Source organism: Acipenser ruthenus, chromosome 17, assembly GCF_902713425.1.
Source record: "Acipenser ruthenus chromosome 17, fAciRut3.2 maternal haplotype, whole genome shotgun sequence".
In the NCBI taxonomy this organism is placed as follows: Eukaryota; Metazoa; Chordata; class Actinopteri; order Acipenseriformes; family Acipenseridae; genus Acipenser; species Acipenser ruthenus.
In genome coordinates this window covers 2,897,733-2,914,704 of record NC_081205.1, presented here as the reverse complement: position 1 = coordinate 2,914,704, position 16,972 = coordinate 2,897,733, and the positions used below count along the sequence as shown (strand labels likewise).

The 16,972-nt window shown below is 39.7% G+C and overlaps 1 protein-coding gene across 1 annotated transcript; it reads right to left on the bottom strand.

Annotated features, from left to right (window-relative positions):
* Positions 1 to 7,332: 7,332 nt before the first annotated feature.
* LOC117423086 (inward rectifier potassium channel 2) lies at positions 7,333 to 16,972 on the bottom strand. Its single transcript, XM_034038515.2, has 2 exons — positions 16,821 to 16,972; positions 7,333 to 11,928 (listed from the first exon to the last, which is right to left on the bottom strand). The coding sequence occupies exon 2, from the start codon at positions 11,689 to 11,691 to the stop codon at positions 10,408 to 10,410; it is 1,284 nt and encodes a 427-aa protein (XP_033894406.1). The 5' UTR covers positions 11,692 to 11,928; positions 16,821 to 16,972; the 3' UTR covers positions 7,333 to 10,407.

Here is a 16,972-nt window from a genome sequence, read left to right as displayed (position 1 = left end):
TATATGTGCATTTTTTTCTGTATGCAATTCAGTGGATATCTGTTGCTACTACATCAAGGTGCATTGCATTATTTTAATAGAACTTGCTCCTTGCACCTAAAATTGGAATATAAATGAATGCCTCAGAAATGGAGGACACCTCATACAGTGCAGGTCCCACAATGTGGTATACCTGGTTCATGTACAGGTTTTAGCTGACAAATGTCAGCAAAGCAATTATTAGCTCAAAGAGTCCCTAATGTCCACTTTAGGTGCTGATTGTATGGCTTAGTCCATTTTATAACCTATATGGTGCCATGAGCTAAATAGAAATAGACATAAGAACATAAAAAACGTATTCATTTCCATTCGGCCCATCTAAGCTCGTCCAGTTCCAAGTATCTGATTGTTCTCAGAACTTTGTCAAGTTTGGTCTTATAGGACCCAAGTGATTCAGCCTCAAAACATGGCTACAGCAGATAACCCATGTCCTCTGTGTGAAGAAGTGTCTCCTTCCCTCTGTCCTAGGTTTATCTCCACTTAATATATATCCTGCAGTAAGATACAGATTAGCTCTTCAGTGTGGTTCATTTTACTTCTACTTTTTATAGCTAACACAAATCTAAACAGCAAATAATTGGATTTTGCTTGAACTTAGTAAGCTGGATAGCATCATATCAGAGGGTTTCTTCTACCTGGTAACTGTTGTAACTATTAGAACGAATCAGCACTTTATAACCCAAGTGACTGCATATTCATATTTCCTTTTACTGAAAAAAAAAACAAACAAAAAAAACTGTTGTACTTCACAGTTTCTTTCAAGAAATAGGCCTGTCGCCATGAAAATGTAGGTGCTATTCATTCAAAAAGTAAATAACTTCTCAACATTCAAGACGTCCGAAAGAGTCGAGCAGGTAAAATGCCACAAAGGCTCAAACCTCAGTGAAATTCATGTGCACTGAACAGTGGAAACTGTTAACCCTCCAACCGACTCTGACAATAATAAACACAGTGCTGTGTTGGTTTTACTGTATGGTATTTACTGGTGATGGGTTGTGGACAGTGTTGACAGTGAGTGTGGTTAACAATGTGAAGAGACAATATCCTTTGTCAACAGGATGAAAAGCTCCTGTGCTTTTCCTGGTGAGTGTTTCAGTTAATAATTAAACAAATAAAATGGTGAGACCGGAAAACAGGATTCTTTATTCTTTGCTATTCCCAGAAACTATGACAACGGAACGTCTTCGGCGCTACTGTATGCTGGATCCCACACAGTTTTCAAACGTCGAATAGCGTGAGTTAGCATGAATTGCAAATGTACGGTCGTTTAAAAATAGCTCCTGTTGTTAGCATGTGTTTCTGATGGATTCTGAAGGGCTGTTAAGTGCTGTGGTAAATGCCATGGGCTGCAGTGCGTTTACTAACAAGCTCATCTGGAAACCCTCATAAACGTTTGCCACGGTAAATTTGCACCATCATTTTCCCATGTGTGTTCTATGCATTTAGCATGCCTTACTGTGTTAAGCCATTTTTTTTTTTTTTACAATACCTTACCCCACTTATCTGGGATTTACCTTGCGTGCCAGTGCTTTAGCATGCTTCAAATCTGTTTACTACGCGTTTACTTGGTATTACCACCATGCAGTAAACTGTAGTATTTTATTATTTAGTAAAAATAAGGACAGCATTTCCTTATTTTTGACACGCCATTTATGCAACACCACAGTTCGCCATGTTCTGCGGCTAAGGAACTTGAGTGTTCAGCGCTGGTTAACATGTGTTTCACCATGTGCTGGTTGCTATTGCCCAAAGGCGTAATTACGCACATTGTTTATATATTTACAGTGTTCAATGTAACTGTTCCAAATACCATCTTGTTGTTATGAGTATATAAAAAAAAAACCCTTGACAAGTTTAGTTTTAGTACAACACAATAATATGATCTGGGACATCTTTAATGCATGTTGTTAGATAATGTTACATCGTGGTACTTGACATATTTGTTAATGTGCTATAGTGTTTGGTATTTGGCAGTGCTCCTTCTGTGTGTATAGGACTCACTTGCAGAAATATTGTGTCTATAATAACCCAGTGAAAGTAAAATATGACCCTGTTTAACTCTTGTTGGATTGTGGCCAGTATAACAGGCACTGAATTAGGTGGCCAAAATAAGTGCTTGAATACTTTTCATTATCATATTTTACTTTTCTCTTTCAGTATAAAAGTGTATCCTTGTAAAAGCATACTGCAATAAAGCCTAGTGAAAAATGGTGATGCACTGGTAAGCAGGGTGAAGACCAGCAAGGTATAGTAAAGCATATTAATAAACATGGAACACCAGGGTAAACTATGGTAAATGCACAGTATAACCATAGGAAAAGCATGGGAAAACTGCAAAAACACAGTGGTAAACTTTTATAAGGGTACCAAACAGTAAACTACATACATGATATAAGTGTATTGCAATTCAGTTTTTTTTTAATTTTTTTATTTCATAATCTATGACTTTTAATAGACTGATTAATCAACACTTACAAACAAATCCCTTAAATAAAGTGTTGGTATTTTCAACATAAAGTATTTTCCTGATTATTTCTGCAACACTCCCTACAGACCTGCACTCACTGAGTCACAGACCCGTTCATGAGCCACATGCAGCTGATCTGCCCCCTCAGGATAAGCAGGATGGCTTACGCAGTGCCCAGTACTGGGGCGGATGATATTCCAAACCACAATCTTTCCCTCAGCTTGGGGATAAAAAGCTTGGGGATAGCAAACTCTCCTTGGTCTCCTTGTCTCTCATGAAGCACACATATACCCTCTCCTAGTCTGTCACCAGCACAGCTTGAGAGGTCATACCTCCGTTCCCATCTGGGAATGTGCTGTCAGCACTGCTGGGAGCAATGGCCAATGTGTGGAAGCCCAGGACGTTCACTGGTCAACAGGTCAGGACTCTTGGCTGAGTTTAACTGCAGAATGGTACAGTGAAGCTGGACTCCAAGTCTTCTCTTCATTCCCTACAGCTAGCCCCTAGAAAAGACTGCAGTGGGAATCTTCTCTTATGTTGTTTAATTCACTTCTCTAATCAAAATATGTTAACATTTTTAAACCGAGTGTCCCTTATGTAACAGGGCAGAAGATGATTATGTACCGGCTACCATGCAAACAAGTGTCTTAACCGCTGTGCAAAAGAGCCACATTTTGTCAACAGGCAGTGCATCACTTAATGTAAAGGGTTTCCTTTTGAATTGGCACTGTTATATATTCCCGTTATTCTCCTGCTTATCCAATGCAGTTGCTGTGTGTTACCATACAGTTACTAAGCTTCACAGTGCTCATCATGTACAGTAAGTAGTTCTGTTGACACACTACTGTGGAAACTAGATTGAATTGGATAATGTGGAAAACCCCCTTGAGGCCTTATTTGCTGTGCTGAAATGGCCCTGTCTCTGGGAGCAATACCCTGCAGCCTGTTGCTACTGTTCAAAGTAATATAGTTCCCAGTGAATACGCTCGCAATAAATAATTCCCTAAAATCTTTAATTTCACTTGCAAAGCTCTCAATGACCTGCGTTCAGATTGTGGGCCTGATACAAAAACGTTTTTTATTGGAACATGTATATTCATCAAATAACCAGAGCAGGTATCAGACCATGTTTATTTCCATTTCACTGACATCATTATTATTATTATTATTATTATTATTATTATTATTATTATTATAATTATTAATAATAATAATAATAATAATAATAATAATAATAATAATAATAATAATCATCATCATCATCATCTCTGAGGCAATCACTTCCTTCTGTTTTTTTTTTTTTTTTAACTACCTGCTTTACCTATCAGGACCACTAGTGACTACTGGAATCCAATACATTTGCACTGCAGATAGTGCTGTGCTCGGCTAGGGTTTTTTCAGGGTAATCCCCTGGCATGATGGCTGGAATCCAATAGTGATTCCAATAGGAATCAAACCGTTCTCTAAAGAGATCATCATGCCCTCTTTGACTCTTGCTGTCAATTACACTTAGTTCTGCCTGGGGTGCGATGTACAAATCCAAACATATACATTAAAAAGCAATTAAAAAAAAAACACTAACATTGGTACGTCTTGTTTTCAGTGTCTTGTTTTCACTGTCTTTTTTTCTGGAATTTAAAACTTTTGCAGAGATTTTTGTTCCTGCTTTTAGTCAGTCACGATCACAATTGGAAAATTACACGGCGATGAAGCCAGTTTTAAAGATATTTGGCTTCAGTTTTCGACCGCTTTTTTTTTTTTTTAGCAGAAAGAAAAACACAGCTGTTAAAATGAAAGTACTTGTCGGAAACACGCTCAGTCCTTCTGAACAGAAAAGGGATCTATTTTACAGTAACAAGGGGAAACAGAGTATGCCCTGGAAACCGTGAAGCTTCATGACTGCCTACAAACACAGCCTCTTCACAAAGCGGCACTCTCTGATTTGTATTGATCCCCAACTGTTTATGTGATGCAGTACTGATGACCCAGCATAACTGCCACTACATGCCCTTTGGGTCTTCAATAAGCCATAACTTTCTACACTTCACTGCAATAAATCCTGACAGCCAGAATATTCTGAACTAGCTTGCAAAGTTCATATGACATATTCATTAAAGGTTAGGATACCCACATAGGAAAAGTACAGCTTGCCTTGCAAAGTTTAATAAAGTATAGTGAAAGCATGGTAAAGCATAGGTAAGCATTGTAAAGCACAAAGAGGTATTGTAAAGTATTAAAAAAGGGTATTTTAAATTCAGGGTAAAACAAATATAAAATGCCCATGTAATTAGTTTGTGTATCTAATACCCGTACAGCTCAGGACGTATTACACAAAGGGGTCTATTGTAATGATCTATACAATGGTAGATACAAGTTTCACTGCCTTATCTGTATATTAATCCCACTGGTGTTTATCCCAGTAGTACGGAAGCATCCTATTGCCAATTAAAAAAAAAAAAAAAAACTACTACGTAGGGCTTTATACCTCCTACGTACGACTTTATATTTACTATGTAGGACTTCCCCTGTGGTGAAGTCACAGTCTGTGGATAGAGGTTATCATAACTGTCTTGTTAGAGCTTGTACAAAAAGTGTGTAGCGCTGGCAAGAAAACAAACTGTTGGAAATGCGTTTTCTTGTGCCGACATGTGTTTGATGAGCGTAGGGCAACAGAGCTTTGTATTTGACAGAACTGTCTACATCTCTCTTTCACTCTTGCGCTATCAATTAGGCATGTTGGTATTTAATGTTTGGGCAAAGAAATAGAGAAGTGCTTTTTACAGACTAGAAACTTTGAGGTTAGTAGACAGCACTTGACTGTAGTTTTTGTGTAATTTAGTGTTTGGGGTATACAGCACTGCACTGTATTTAGGACCTAGAAGAAGGCATGCATAGCATAGCTCTGACTTCAGTAACTATTGCTTTGTGAAGAACATTTCTACCAGGTATACAGGTGTGATGCATTTCTCTCCTTTTCTCCCCCCCTCTCTTAATCTGTAAAAAAAATCTAGAACTCAAGTGGAACCTTTTTAGGCTTTTAGGCAAAAGCCAAGTTGTGCATTAGCATGTGACCTGTAATGGGACGAGGCAGTGAGGATGCTGTGTGATTCACAGTGTTGATGGGGATGTGGTGGGCTGGTTTGTGTCACATCTCTTCAGCAGTCCCTGCTAAGCAAGGTATTATTTTACAAGAACATTTTACGACTTGTGTCTCTAAGTTATTTTGAACAAATACCAAATCCTGCTAAATATTCTAACAAACAGTTTTTTTGTCTTCTTCTTCCTTGGTTTATCAGCAAGCTGTTTTCGGACTGACATCATTTTTTAAGTTAACAGAAATCTGAGGAGCTTCCAGTGAATTTGAACATACTGAACATGAACACAGATGAGCAGATACAAACAGACCTCTTTAATTTGGTTTTTAAAAGTTATTAAAGGCTGATTCTGATCACCCATCTATGTATTTGTAAAAATGATTATCACTATACTCATTGTTTAACATATATTTGTAAAGGATTCTAGTAAGTCCATAGAGCTTTGCCCATTCCCCATGTGAAAATGTGACAAACCCAAAGCAGGCAGTAAAGAACAGGAGTAACCCATGAGTATACCCAGGACAGCAATCTATCCTACCAGCACGCATACAGCCTGTTGAGGAGGAAGTGAATTCATAGTGGAGGGGGGGAAAGATACATTGGATTCAACTGAATCAAGATGGAAACAAATTCTGGAAAAATAAACCATGAACTTTGTGAGAGGTGCTGATTGTTTTTAAAGGGTGTTATTACCCCTTTATGCTCATAGAAGGCTTGGCCAGGGGATTTCTGAAGCTGCACAGGCTTCCTCCGGGTTTGGCCTACAAAGGGAGCTTGGCAGCCGAGAGGAGTTGCGACCAATGCAGACAGTTGACGTCAAGACTGTTTCTAAATTGCTGGTTAATATAGCCTCCCTCCTGACAGCGTCCAGCCACTTCTATCAGCGCTCTTCGAATCGTCACTGTATTTGTCGTGGCTAAAAAGGTGTCCAAGAGTTGTGTTTTTGTCTTCAAATTGAATTGGGTTCACTGGAAAAACTCAACCCCTTCTCGTATTTATACAGCTGCTCCACGTGTTAATAGATCAACAGTTAAAAAAGAAAACTAGAATATAATACAGTACATCATTGGGACAGAAAAACAATAGGCCTGCCAAACTTTTTATTGACGCATCACAATAATAGCCTCTGTAATAGATGCACAACTGCTGTATGGTCACGCTGAACTTAGAAAAATGATGGGTCATGTACATGTGTGTGTATATATATATATATATATATATATATATATATATATATATATTCACTGGGCCATGCTCAGGCTCACATGGTCTTTTAAAGAGCCATTTGTGCTAGTAGTCATTCCACTCTGTTTATAAAGAAGGTTTGGAACTCCAGCTCTTCATTCAAGAAGAAAAAAATGTACGAATGACAATTTGGAGTAAATAGCATTGAGAATCTGGCTCATTGTGTTATTGTGGCCTGCAGTGCAAATATCGCATTACAACGTGACCCTTGGTAAAACTGAGTTTCGTATTCCCTAACCCACGTGACATAGAAAGTGTTTGGATAACTCCTGTTACAAGCAGGTTCACAACAGATGTATCTGTCCTGACTGCTCAATTTGCTGGCACCTGATCATCTTTGTAAGAAATCTCATTCTAAAAGCTGGTGCAAGGAAAGTGGATTAGTCCAGCCCCAGGATAGTAGTCATTTTACAATTTTACACAATGTTTTTTTTTTTTTTTCACAGTTCAAAGCCTTGTGAGCACATTATAAAACAAAAAGAGGCGTTTGTAATAATTAATTGCGGTTTTATTTAAAAACAATAAAATAAGACATACAATAACAACAACAATAATAATCACAATAACAATAATATTAATATAAAATTACATCTGTACATTCCATGGATTTTGCAGTAAAACAGGAAGACTCTGATTCAGAAGGCTGCAAATGAAAGGAGATATCTACAGGAAAAAGGGGAGTGATGCAGTGCTGCTGAGGTTGCAAGTCAAGAGAATCACAAAGAAAAGTAACTGTTCTGCATGGAAACTATGGCTGGCAGAAGCCACTTAGAAAATACATTACAGTACTTTTGGCTTTCAACCTTGTCATCTTCCACAAAAACCTAACGTTAAAAGAAATATTAGGCAATCCTTTATCCTTATGCTGGAGCGATAGAGAAATGTAAACAGCATGAGTTACAACTCTTACCAACTTGTATAGCTGTCCTTAGCTGAAGCATATGGAAACCCAATACATATCACATACAGTATGTATGTAAGATGTGTTTCCTAGTATGAAACAGTCCCTACCATTGTTTATATGAACTATATATTACAACATACAACATATTTGATACGTTTCCGGCAGGGAGCATTGGTTGAAGCTGGATTTGTGTGTAAAGACTTTCCAATGAAAGCACAAGACCGATTTTGTGCAGTCACCAGGGCGCATATTCTCGAATTGGGTTTTGAATTGCATGTTATAATACAATCTCAAATAATTATGATAATGATACATGCCACGCCATCAGCCAGCATTGTATTGTAAATACATTTTAAAACCATTCCTTCTGAAAGCCAGTAAATGCCTATGCCCTGTCAAAAGTAAAGACAAAGGATAGGCTGACATACAACAAACTTTGTGTGGGGGATTTGCGTTACAATTACCTGCTCTTTTGACAAGGCTATTCCAAAAAATTGCTTTAATCATAACAATATCATGCTTAAATAATAAATAAAGCACTAGGGACCCTATAAGGCTTAACATGAACAGGTAATAAGTGAGCTAACCTGCAGCAATAGAGCACTACCCTTTGCCATTTATATCTTACAGAAATCATTTACATTTGGCTATAAATATGAAAATATTTGATCAACTTTATACATGTACATCATTTGACAAACATAGTGTTTATGATAAACGTGTCTTCTCTCCTTTTAAAAATAATGTGCACCAATTCGTTTTGCATTTTCGAGTCCCAACAAAACATAGAAAAAGTCTCCTAATATTTTAGTTTCTTGCTATTATTTGTGTTAGGTTTTTTTAAAATAAAATGTTATGTCTGAGACAATGAATACTCTTTGGCTTTAATCATTTGTTATCCTAACAATATACAATGTAGCAGCACTTTTTAACATTCACTTTCTCGAGAAAGCTGAATTCAAGTTCTCCTGATCAGTTCCCTAGATCTGCTTCCCGGCTTCGTTTGGGTTGCCCAGACGCAGACACACTCTCATTATTACTTCTACCCAGCTCAGACAGTCCTCTGTAATGCCACTAGTGGGATCCTCTTCTGAAAGAGGCACCCAGCCAACCAGCTCGGCCAGGCAGGCTATAATATTAGAAAACGCTGCTTGTGTTTCCAGCATTCTGCTGTTTTATTTGGAGAGGGTGTCTGAGACTGGGTTGGAGGCTCATGTTGCAAAAAGATGCTATAGTTAGAGACAAGAACAAGATGGATTCAGTAGCATACACTCTTGTATATGTTTGCCCCTCCTACTCTGTCTGAACTGTGTATTGCTTTGTGGCCTACCATCTGTTTGAAGCCTGGAGCTGCACAAGCCCCCCCCCCCCTCCCCGAGATTAATACAAATGGGACTGTCAATCTCCCCGTTCCTAAGCAACCAAGCGCACCTCTGTTGCAAGAGACCAGCTCACCGCCAGAGGAAAATTGGCGGGAAGATTTCTAAAACTAGATGTAGGCCTGGATTCAATACAAATAATGGCACAGCTATTTTTATTGTATACCACGGCATTTAACAACACCATACTATAGCTCTGCTATACCTGTGTGCTATGCTGTCCTAATTCGTGGCCAAATAATACTACTACTAAAATTAATAGCAATAACAATAATATTAATAACAATACAAATACATTCTAATGCTCTGACGGTGTTTTTTTTTTTTTGCAACATACCAAGTCGTGTCTCTAGGGAGAAGTTATGCACTCAGCTTTTCTAGACATGAGGCCCTTCACTAACCCGCACCCCTACCCCAGCCCTCAGCAGGAGTCAGCTGACGGGACGGAACAGGTGTAAGACCTAGAGTTCCCTTTCAGAGTGTGGAAGAAAGTCCTCAGCCTACTTTAAAAAGAATCCCTAAAGGTCTTACACTAACTTAGTACAACAACAATCTGACCTAAAAACAAAGGAGTGCATTTAGTGCTCTAATCTGGAACCAATGAACCCCCTTGTACTCCATCAATCCCATGTGCAAATCACGCAATTTCTTTGGTATGAGCTGCATCTGCAATGGGCAGCTAATTATATCTGTAGTAGCTTTCAATCCACTAATTCCCATCCAACAGTGGTTTTATAATTTACTTTTCACATATTTGCAGATAAATGATCTATCGTAATCCACCTTCACTATGTAAATTTCTTAATATATGTATTTTTATAGGTTTTGTTTTATTTTAATAGCAGCATTAAAAATGGCAGATATACTTGGTGTCACGCTACTCGACCCGTCTTGTCCTGCTTTAAATTAGGCTCGACAGATAACCAAAGAGACATGCCTGCCTTTTTCAAGTTTTGTAAAAAAAAATTAAATCCCACATCCTCTCTCTGTCCCTTATCCTTACATCAACCACTCCCCTTAGTCACACACAGAAGCATAATTATTTCCTTTTGTATACAAATAAATACAAGTTTGCTGTCTTACAGAACAGCTGTGTTCATATTAATCACATGAGCCTTGTAACTTTCTGTCTGTGTGTCTTTCCATTCCCAGTTCAAGTCCTCAATCCAAGCCACTCAGCAGTACCATTGGCTGAAATCTGTTTTTCTTTTTGGTTCAAGTTCAGCTCAATGTGCCTTTGAACATATTTCTTTTCAATTTTTTCCAAAGGTTATACAGTCATATTTCCGACTCTCGTCTCAAAGGTCTAGGCTCCAGGGGCACAGTGGCCTGAGTGTGGTCAACGTCAGAGTTTGTGTCTGTGCTGGTGCCCTCTGGCCCCAGGCTACACCCGATGTCCCCCATCTCCTCCTTGCTCAAAAGCGCCACCTCATTCTCATAACAGAAGGAGTTGGCATGGGACAGGATGTACTTCTTCTCCGCGAGGTCCCTGGCACTGCATAGGGGCGTGCTAGGCACCTCGTAGGTTTTGTGAAAGCGTGAGTAGTCCACTTTGTAGTAGTTCTTCTCCTCGAAGAGCACTGGCTCAAAGCGGTGACCCCAGAGTATCTCACTGGCCAGGTAGGAGCTGCGGCACTGGGTGGTCATGGCAGTGGCTTCCACCATGCCTTCCAAGATGACCACAATCTCAAACTCCGAGGCCTCCAGTTCTTGCTTGCTCATGTCATAGAAGGGGCTGTCCTCATTGATCTCGTGCACAATGGTGATTGGCGACACCAGAAAGATGCGGTCAATGCCACTGTCGAAGCCCACATCAATGTCGATCTGGTCAAGAGGGATGTACTCCCCCTCAGCTGTGGTCCGGGACTTGAGGAGCTGCGCCCGCACATGGGCCTCCACCAGGTGGCTCTTACGCAGGTTGCCCACGCGCCACATCAGGCAGAGCTTGTTGTCTCGCATGGCCACTGTGGCATTGTGGCTGAAGATCAGTGTCTCGTTCCTCTTCTTGGGCTTGGCCATCTTGGCCATGACAGCCCCGATGATGAAGGCATCGATGATGCAACCCACGATGCTCTGGAACACCACCATGAAGACGGCGATGGGGCATTCATCTGTCACATAGCGGAAGCCGTACCCAATGGTGGTCTGTGTCTCAATGGAGAAGAGGAAAGCCGCCGTGAAGCTGCTGACCTGCGAGACACAGGGCTTTGGGGCCCCAGCATCCAGGTCACCATGGAGAAGAGCCACCAGCCAGAAGACGCAGCCAAAGAAGAGCCAAGAGAGCACGAACCCAAGGCAGAAGATAACCAGCATCCAGCGCCAGCGAATATCCACGCAGGTGGTGAAGATGTCAGCCAGATAGCGCTGTTTCTTCTCACTCACGTTAACAAACTGCACATTGCAGTGGCCATCCTTCTTGACGAAGCGGCTGTGGCTCTGATGCCTGGTGTGCACTTTGCCCTTGCTGTTGCCATAGCCATTGGGCACCGCCATGGTGGCCAGCTTCATCCCGTCTTCCTCTGACGACACAATGCTGTAGCGGTTCGCTCGCACGCTTCCCATCACTTCCGCCTGGGACGGCTGTGCTTCTGCTTTGGAAAACAGTCTGAGTTTCTGTAAAAACCTTTGGAGAAACAGTTTTGAACGCTCGTGGGACCACACACACAAGGAAAACGGGGTACGGAACAAAGGCGCCCTGTCCTCTGCTGTCCTTGGTTCCACCAAGGAAGATCTCAGGTGTTCAGATGGAGCTTGTCAGTCCTTTTTCATCTGGTACAAAGAGCTCTTTGGTGACATATCCTGTTTAAAAAATTAAAAAAAAACATGTGAGTTTTATGAAATTTAGAAAACAGACTACAATCAGGAATATTTATACACTTGCTTCGGCCTATTGATTAAAACATAATTTAGAAAGATAAATCTATATTTACTTTATTAAATCACATTATTGATTTAAAACATATACAACAAATATAAAACAAAGAAACTTCTACTGCAATGTAACCTTTTTATCCAATTATTTCAGATCCAGTCTGCTATTAATAATAATAATAAAGATATCAGGGGTTTGGAATCAAGCTGTTGACATTGGCAAAACAATTACTTGACAAATCTTAAAAAGAAAGTTAATTTGATGCCTGTAAGTCATGGATATTTCAGCACCCTTCTAAATTGCTGCCAATTTGAATGACAGAAGTTATTTTTCTTAGCATTTATTTTTCTTTCATAAAGACCTGAAACCCAATCTGAAGGGACCTGAGGTCTCAGATTACGCTCAAGTAACAAAACAATCCATTGGGAAGGAAGAAAACAAAGCTACAGAGCTTTAAATCGATGTTGAAATTGTCCGCACTCAGACAGCCCGAATGTGTTCTGTATTGTTGCATGTGAATGTTAGACAACAGACTGCTTTAATGACAGACTTTACTAGGTCAACATCATCTGGGTCCATACCATCCAAAATGATCTTAAACCCATTCCAAAAGGGCTATTTTTCCTGCTGCGAGTTCAGTATTGAAGTAACTGAAGCTACCAGGACACCATCCCCAGACAACAGGCAATTTGAAAATAAAGCAACACGTACTGATAAGAGTGATCAGGGCATTCAATAAACAACTATTTCATGATCCTAATGAACGATACACTGACGAGAACCCACAGGCACGCACACCGTCCAGTACTAAAATGTCTGATGCATTTATGATTTTGTATTTTGTCGTACTAGTCGTTGTTTGCATGGTTACTTTGATGTGTTAGATGTAATATTGTGCTTGGTTGGGGAAATGTAGTCTACACAGAACAAGAAGCTGCTGCATGAACCTTAAATATTTACAGTTTCTGTGTTTCCGTCTATAAGCAGGTAATAAAGCTCTCTGACTCTGATGTTAAGATGAAGATTTGCAGCTTCAAAAGGACATGGCTGCTTTTACTACAAGAACCACCTTTCAACAGAGAAAGGCTTTTTTTTCTTGAAGCTGAAATCTTTTAGATTTCAAAGGCAAGTGCTTGCTTTCTTCAAGAAGGGCCTTGAATAGCAGCCCCCAAGGGAACCAGCAGGACTTGTTGACTCACTGGAAACCCTCTGGGAGCTGCAGTGTTCCTTCAGAACAGCAGACCCATTGAGGATTAAGAAAAACATCGACTCCACAGCTCAAACACGGCTGTCTACAATCTGCATTCTGTATGTTCTTTATCATTGCAAATAAAGAGAAGCTCTCTGATCCGTAAAAAGGTTTTTATAATGCCAGGATCATATTGTATTTAATACAGTCATAACCAACAACCTATTTTTTCATATGCTTCAAATGTATCTCACTTTAAATTGTGAAATTGCATTAACAAATAAGTCAAAAGAAACTGCTTATCTCTCTGTAGTGTATATAATGCCACAGAGCCCCAAATCTGTGGCCATTCTTAATACCAGCTGCCCAGGTTTGTCATAACCTTCATGTTTTGCAGAAGACTTAACAAAGTACTGCTTGATCACCTGTAGGATTCTAATGGGGAGAAAGTTCTTAAAGAGGGAATATGCCCCTTTTTTTCTTAAAGAGGGAATATGCCCCTTTTTTTGGAATGTGACTGGATTCTTCAAGTTCCAGAATGATAGAAAACTGCCTAATAGCTGCTTGCAAAAAGAAGCTGGCACCACCAGCAGATTTTCTTTAACTGTTAGAAAATCAATGAGTTCAATTATTTATTTAATTAACTCTACTGTAGCCATATATTTAACAGCTGGTTTCCAAGATGTACATTGTTCATTTCGTGAAATATAAAATGACAGAATTTTTAGTGACTTTTGCTTTGCGGTGAAGATCAACACGATTTTCGTCAGTAACCACAGCTTTGCAGTATTGGAAGAGCAGGGATTGGGTTTAAGGCCATTGCTCGCTGGATCCGATCATGCATCCGATTTTAACGTACGTCTAAGAAGAGAAAAACGATCATGGGCATTCCCTATTGCACCTTGCACACTGAGTCCGTAACTGTCGTATGACGGTGATGCGTCAATGTTGGAATCGAAACAAGTTTGATTTGATCCGATTTGACGTGCGTTAAAAATTACACTGACCAATGAAAAAGAGAAGACATTGTCGCGGACTTGGGCATGAATGATATGTATTATAAAACATGAAATTATGAACTGATAGCACATGGAAACACGTGGATTTTGTGCAGTATAGGTTATTACAAGCATATACTTTTTATTTCAATTGTAGTCGAGGAAGTAAAGAAACAATGGCCTAACCTGGAGACACATATCAGAGAAAGAAGCGTGACAGGGCAATAGCGGTCAGGACTGAACAGTCAGAAAACAGGGGCAGTACATGAAAGTGATGGTATTTCTGGCTCCATACACATAGAGTAGAAGGTCATTATGGTAAAGTGTTTTCGGTAGCTCATTGCTAGCTTCTCAACTTTTAGATATATTTATTACAGGAGTGAGTGTTTGAAAAATTAAATATTGGTCATATGGTTTCTGATGCAGTGACAACTGTGTTGTGCAATATCATGTTTTTCTTTTTATTATGTATTGAGTAACAACATTATTGTAGATCTAGTAGAAAAGTAATTAGCAAACGTTTGAACTTCCATCAGTGTTTGCTGATCATTAAGTTTATACTACATTTAACTTTTTTTTGTGTGTTCAAAGTTATGTACAACATAATTGCATTTATTTTTTATTAAAATACTGAAACTAGGTATATTTACTACAAAGCCTCCACTGCACACCAGCGCTCTGAAGGACGATATTTACTGATCTAGTGTGCATTGGACTGACGCACGACTTCTTCGGATGAAAGATGATGAACGGATCAAGTGTGCAATGGTCTTTACTCTGACCAGGGAAAATCAAGGATGCAGAAACAAGAATCCTGTACCAAGGCAAGAACAACAAGCATTTCAAACAAGCATTTCAAACAAGCATTTCAAACAAGCATTTCAAAACTCCAGCATTTCAAAACTCCAGCATTTCAAAACTCCAGCATTTCAAACAAGCATTTCAAAACTCCAGCATTTGTCCTGCAGCTGTGAGTCCTGGGGTCATTAGATTCTGCAGTGAGCTACAATACTGCCAGTTTTACATTACTGGCAGTTCATCCATGATAGCTCTATTCTGAACTCCTACTGCATGAACTTATCAGTCTTTCAGATCCTGTTAAAAAGATTGTGCAATATTGTATATACACCTGATGTTATACACGTGAGTTGCTGATTATTCTGAAAGCGTTAAAACACAACGGATGCCACTTTATTCCGCCGATTGACAAGTAAAATCCCATGCTGCAGTTTTTATGTGAGGTGTGTGCTGCCGTGAAGTGATTGCGTGCCTGTGTGGCGCAGCTAGGACAGGGTTAGCGTTGGAAGCGGGAAAGACAGATAGTGTGTGTGGGGGGCTGGGGGTGTTTAAGGGACCTGTGAACACTACGAACGCTCTCAGGGGGGCGCGGCTCTGCTTCATCTGACAGCGGGACTCGGCACTGCTGCCCAGCACTTGTTGCCTAGGAGCACAACTGTTGCGTTACTGAGCAGCAGGGGAAAAACAGTCGGCTGAATAGAAAAATAGAAGAGAAAAATACAGCATTGCACAGAACACAAAGCTGGTGTAATCATGTAGAACACGCGTAAGGGCTGTCCTGTGAACTGGATCGAGTGCAGCTTCTTCCTGGGTAATGTTTTTTCCCGGGATGAAAAGTTATTGTAGCTATTAGCAATTATACAGGCTTATAAGAAATATGTATGTTTTTGTGCGAAACACCCACAGGTCATGAACACACACACACACACACACACACACACACACACACACACACACACACACGAAACTGGAATATGAATACAGGTGCACACAGCAAGCGAATATTTTAAGTGTAAGGAGAATATTATGTAATATATATATATATATATATATATATATATATATATATATATATATATATATATATATATATATATATATATATATATATGTATGTATGTATATGAGCTGCTACTGTATTCGGAGCGGATTTTGGACGTTGCGATCACTGTGTAAGCCAAGCGATGCATCTTAGGCTGTGATTGATGTCACGGGTGTCAGGCTGAGTTTAACCATTCACACCAGGACCACTTCCAAATACAGTGTACATTGGAAAAATTGAAACATTTGTATGAAATCCTCCCGCGGGAAAGGCACCAGGGTTCATTTCCATTGCTCGAGTCCCGTCTGCTGCCACCAGGCAAGAGAGTCGAAGGCGTACAGCACAGAAAGCAAAGACATGATGCCTCTATTTAAATTAATTTGAATCATTTTGAGCGGATCTTGTATTTCATTCGTAAGTGAATCGATTATATATACATACATGTACATCAGTGTATTTTACATTTTAACGTTATACATGCAGCAATTCAGCACGCATCACCACAAATGCAAACATGCATGCCAGCTAAATCATTTGGTTTTCTTTTCTTCTTTTTTTAAAAACTGAAACCAAAACCTTACTACGCCTAGACATAAAACACGAATATTCAGCGTGCAGAACACTTTGTAAACATGTAGCGAATGACACCACACTTGTTAAAATCCAGACAGGTTGCTTCGGAAAGTTTGAAGTCAGCGCAGTTTGACAGCAAGTTGCGTGTCGTTAAAATATTTAACAGAACAGCAGGCAGCAGCTGTAGGAGATAAAGATGTAAAATAACAAAATGCCTACCTTTTTTTTTTTTTATCTCTGTCAGTGAACGACAAACCGGGCTGTATTTAAAAGACCCCAGGGGTTTTGTTGTCTTCTTGAGTATCCCAAGTCAGGTTCAAGTTGTGTAATTGTGCTTATAACCAAACCGCCCACACACCATCTCTGTGACT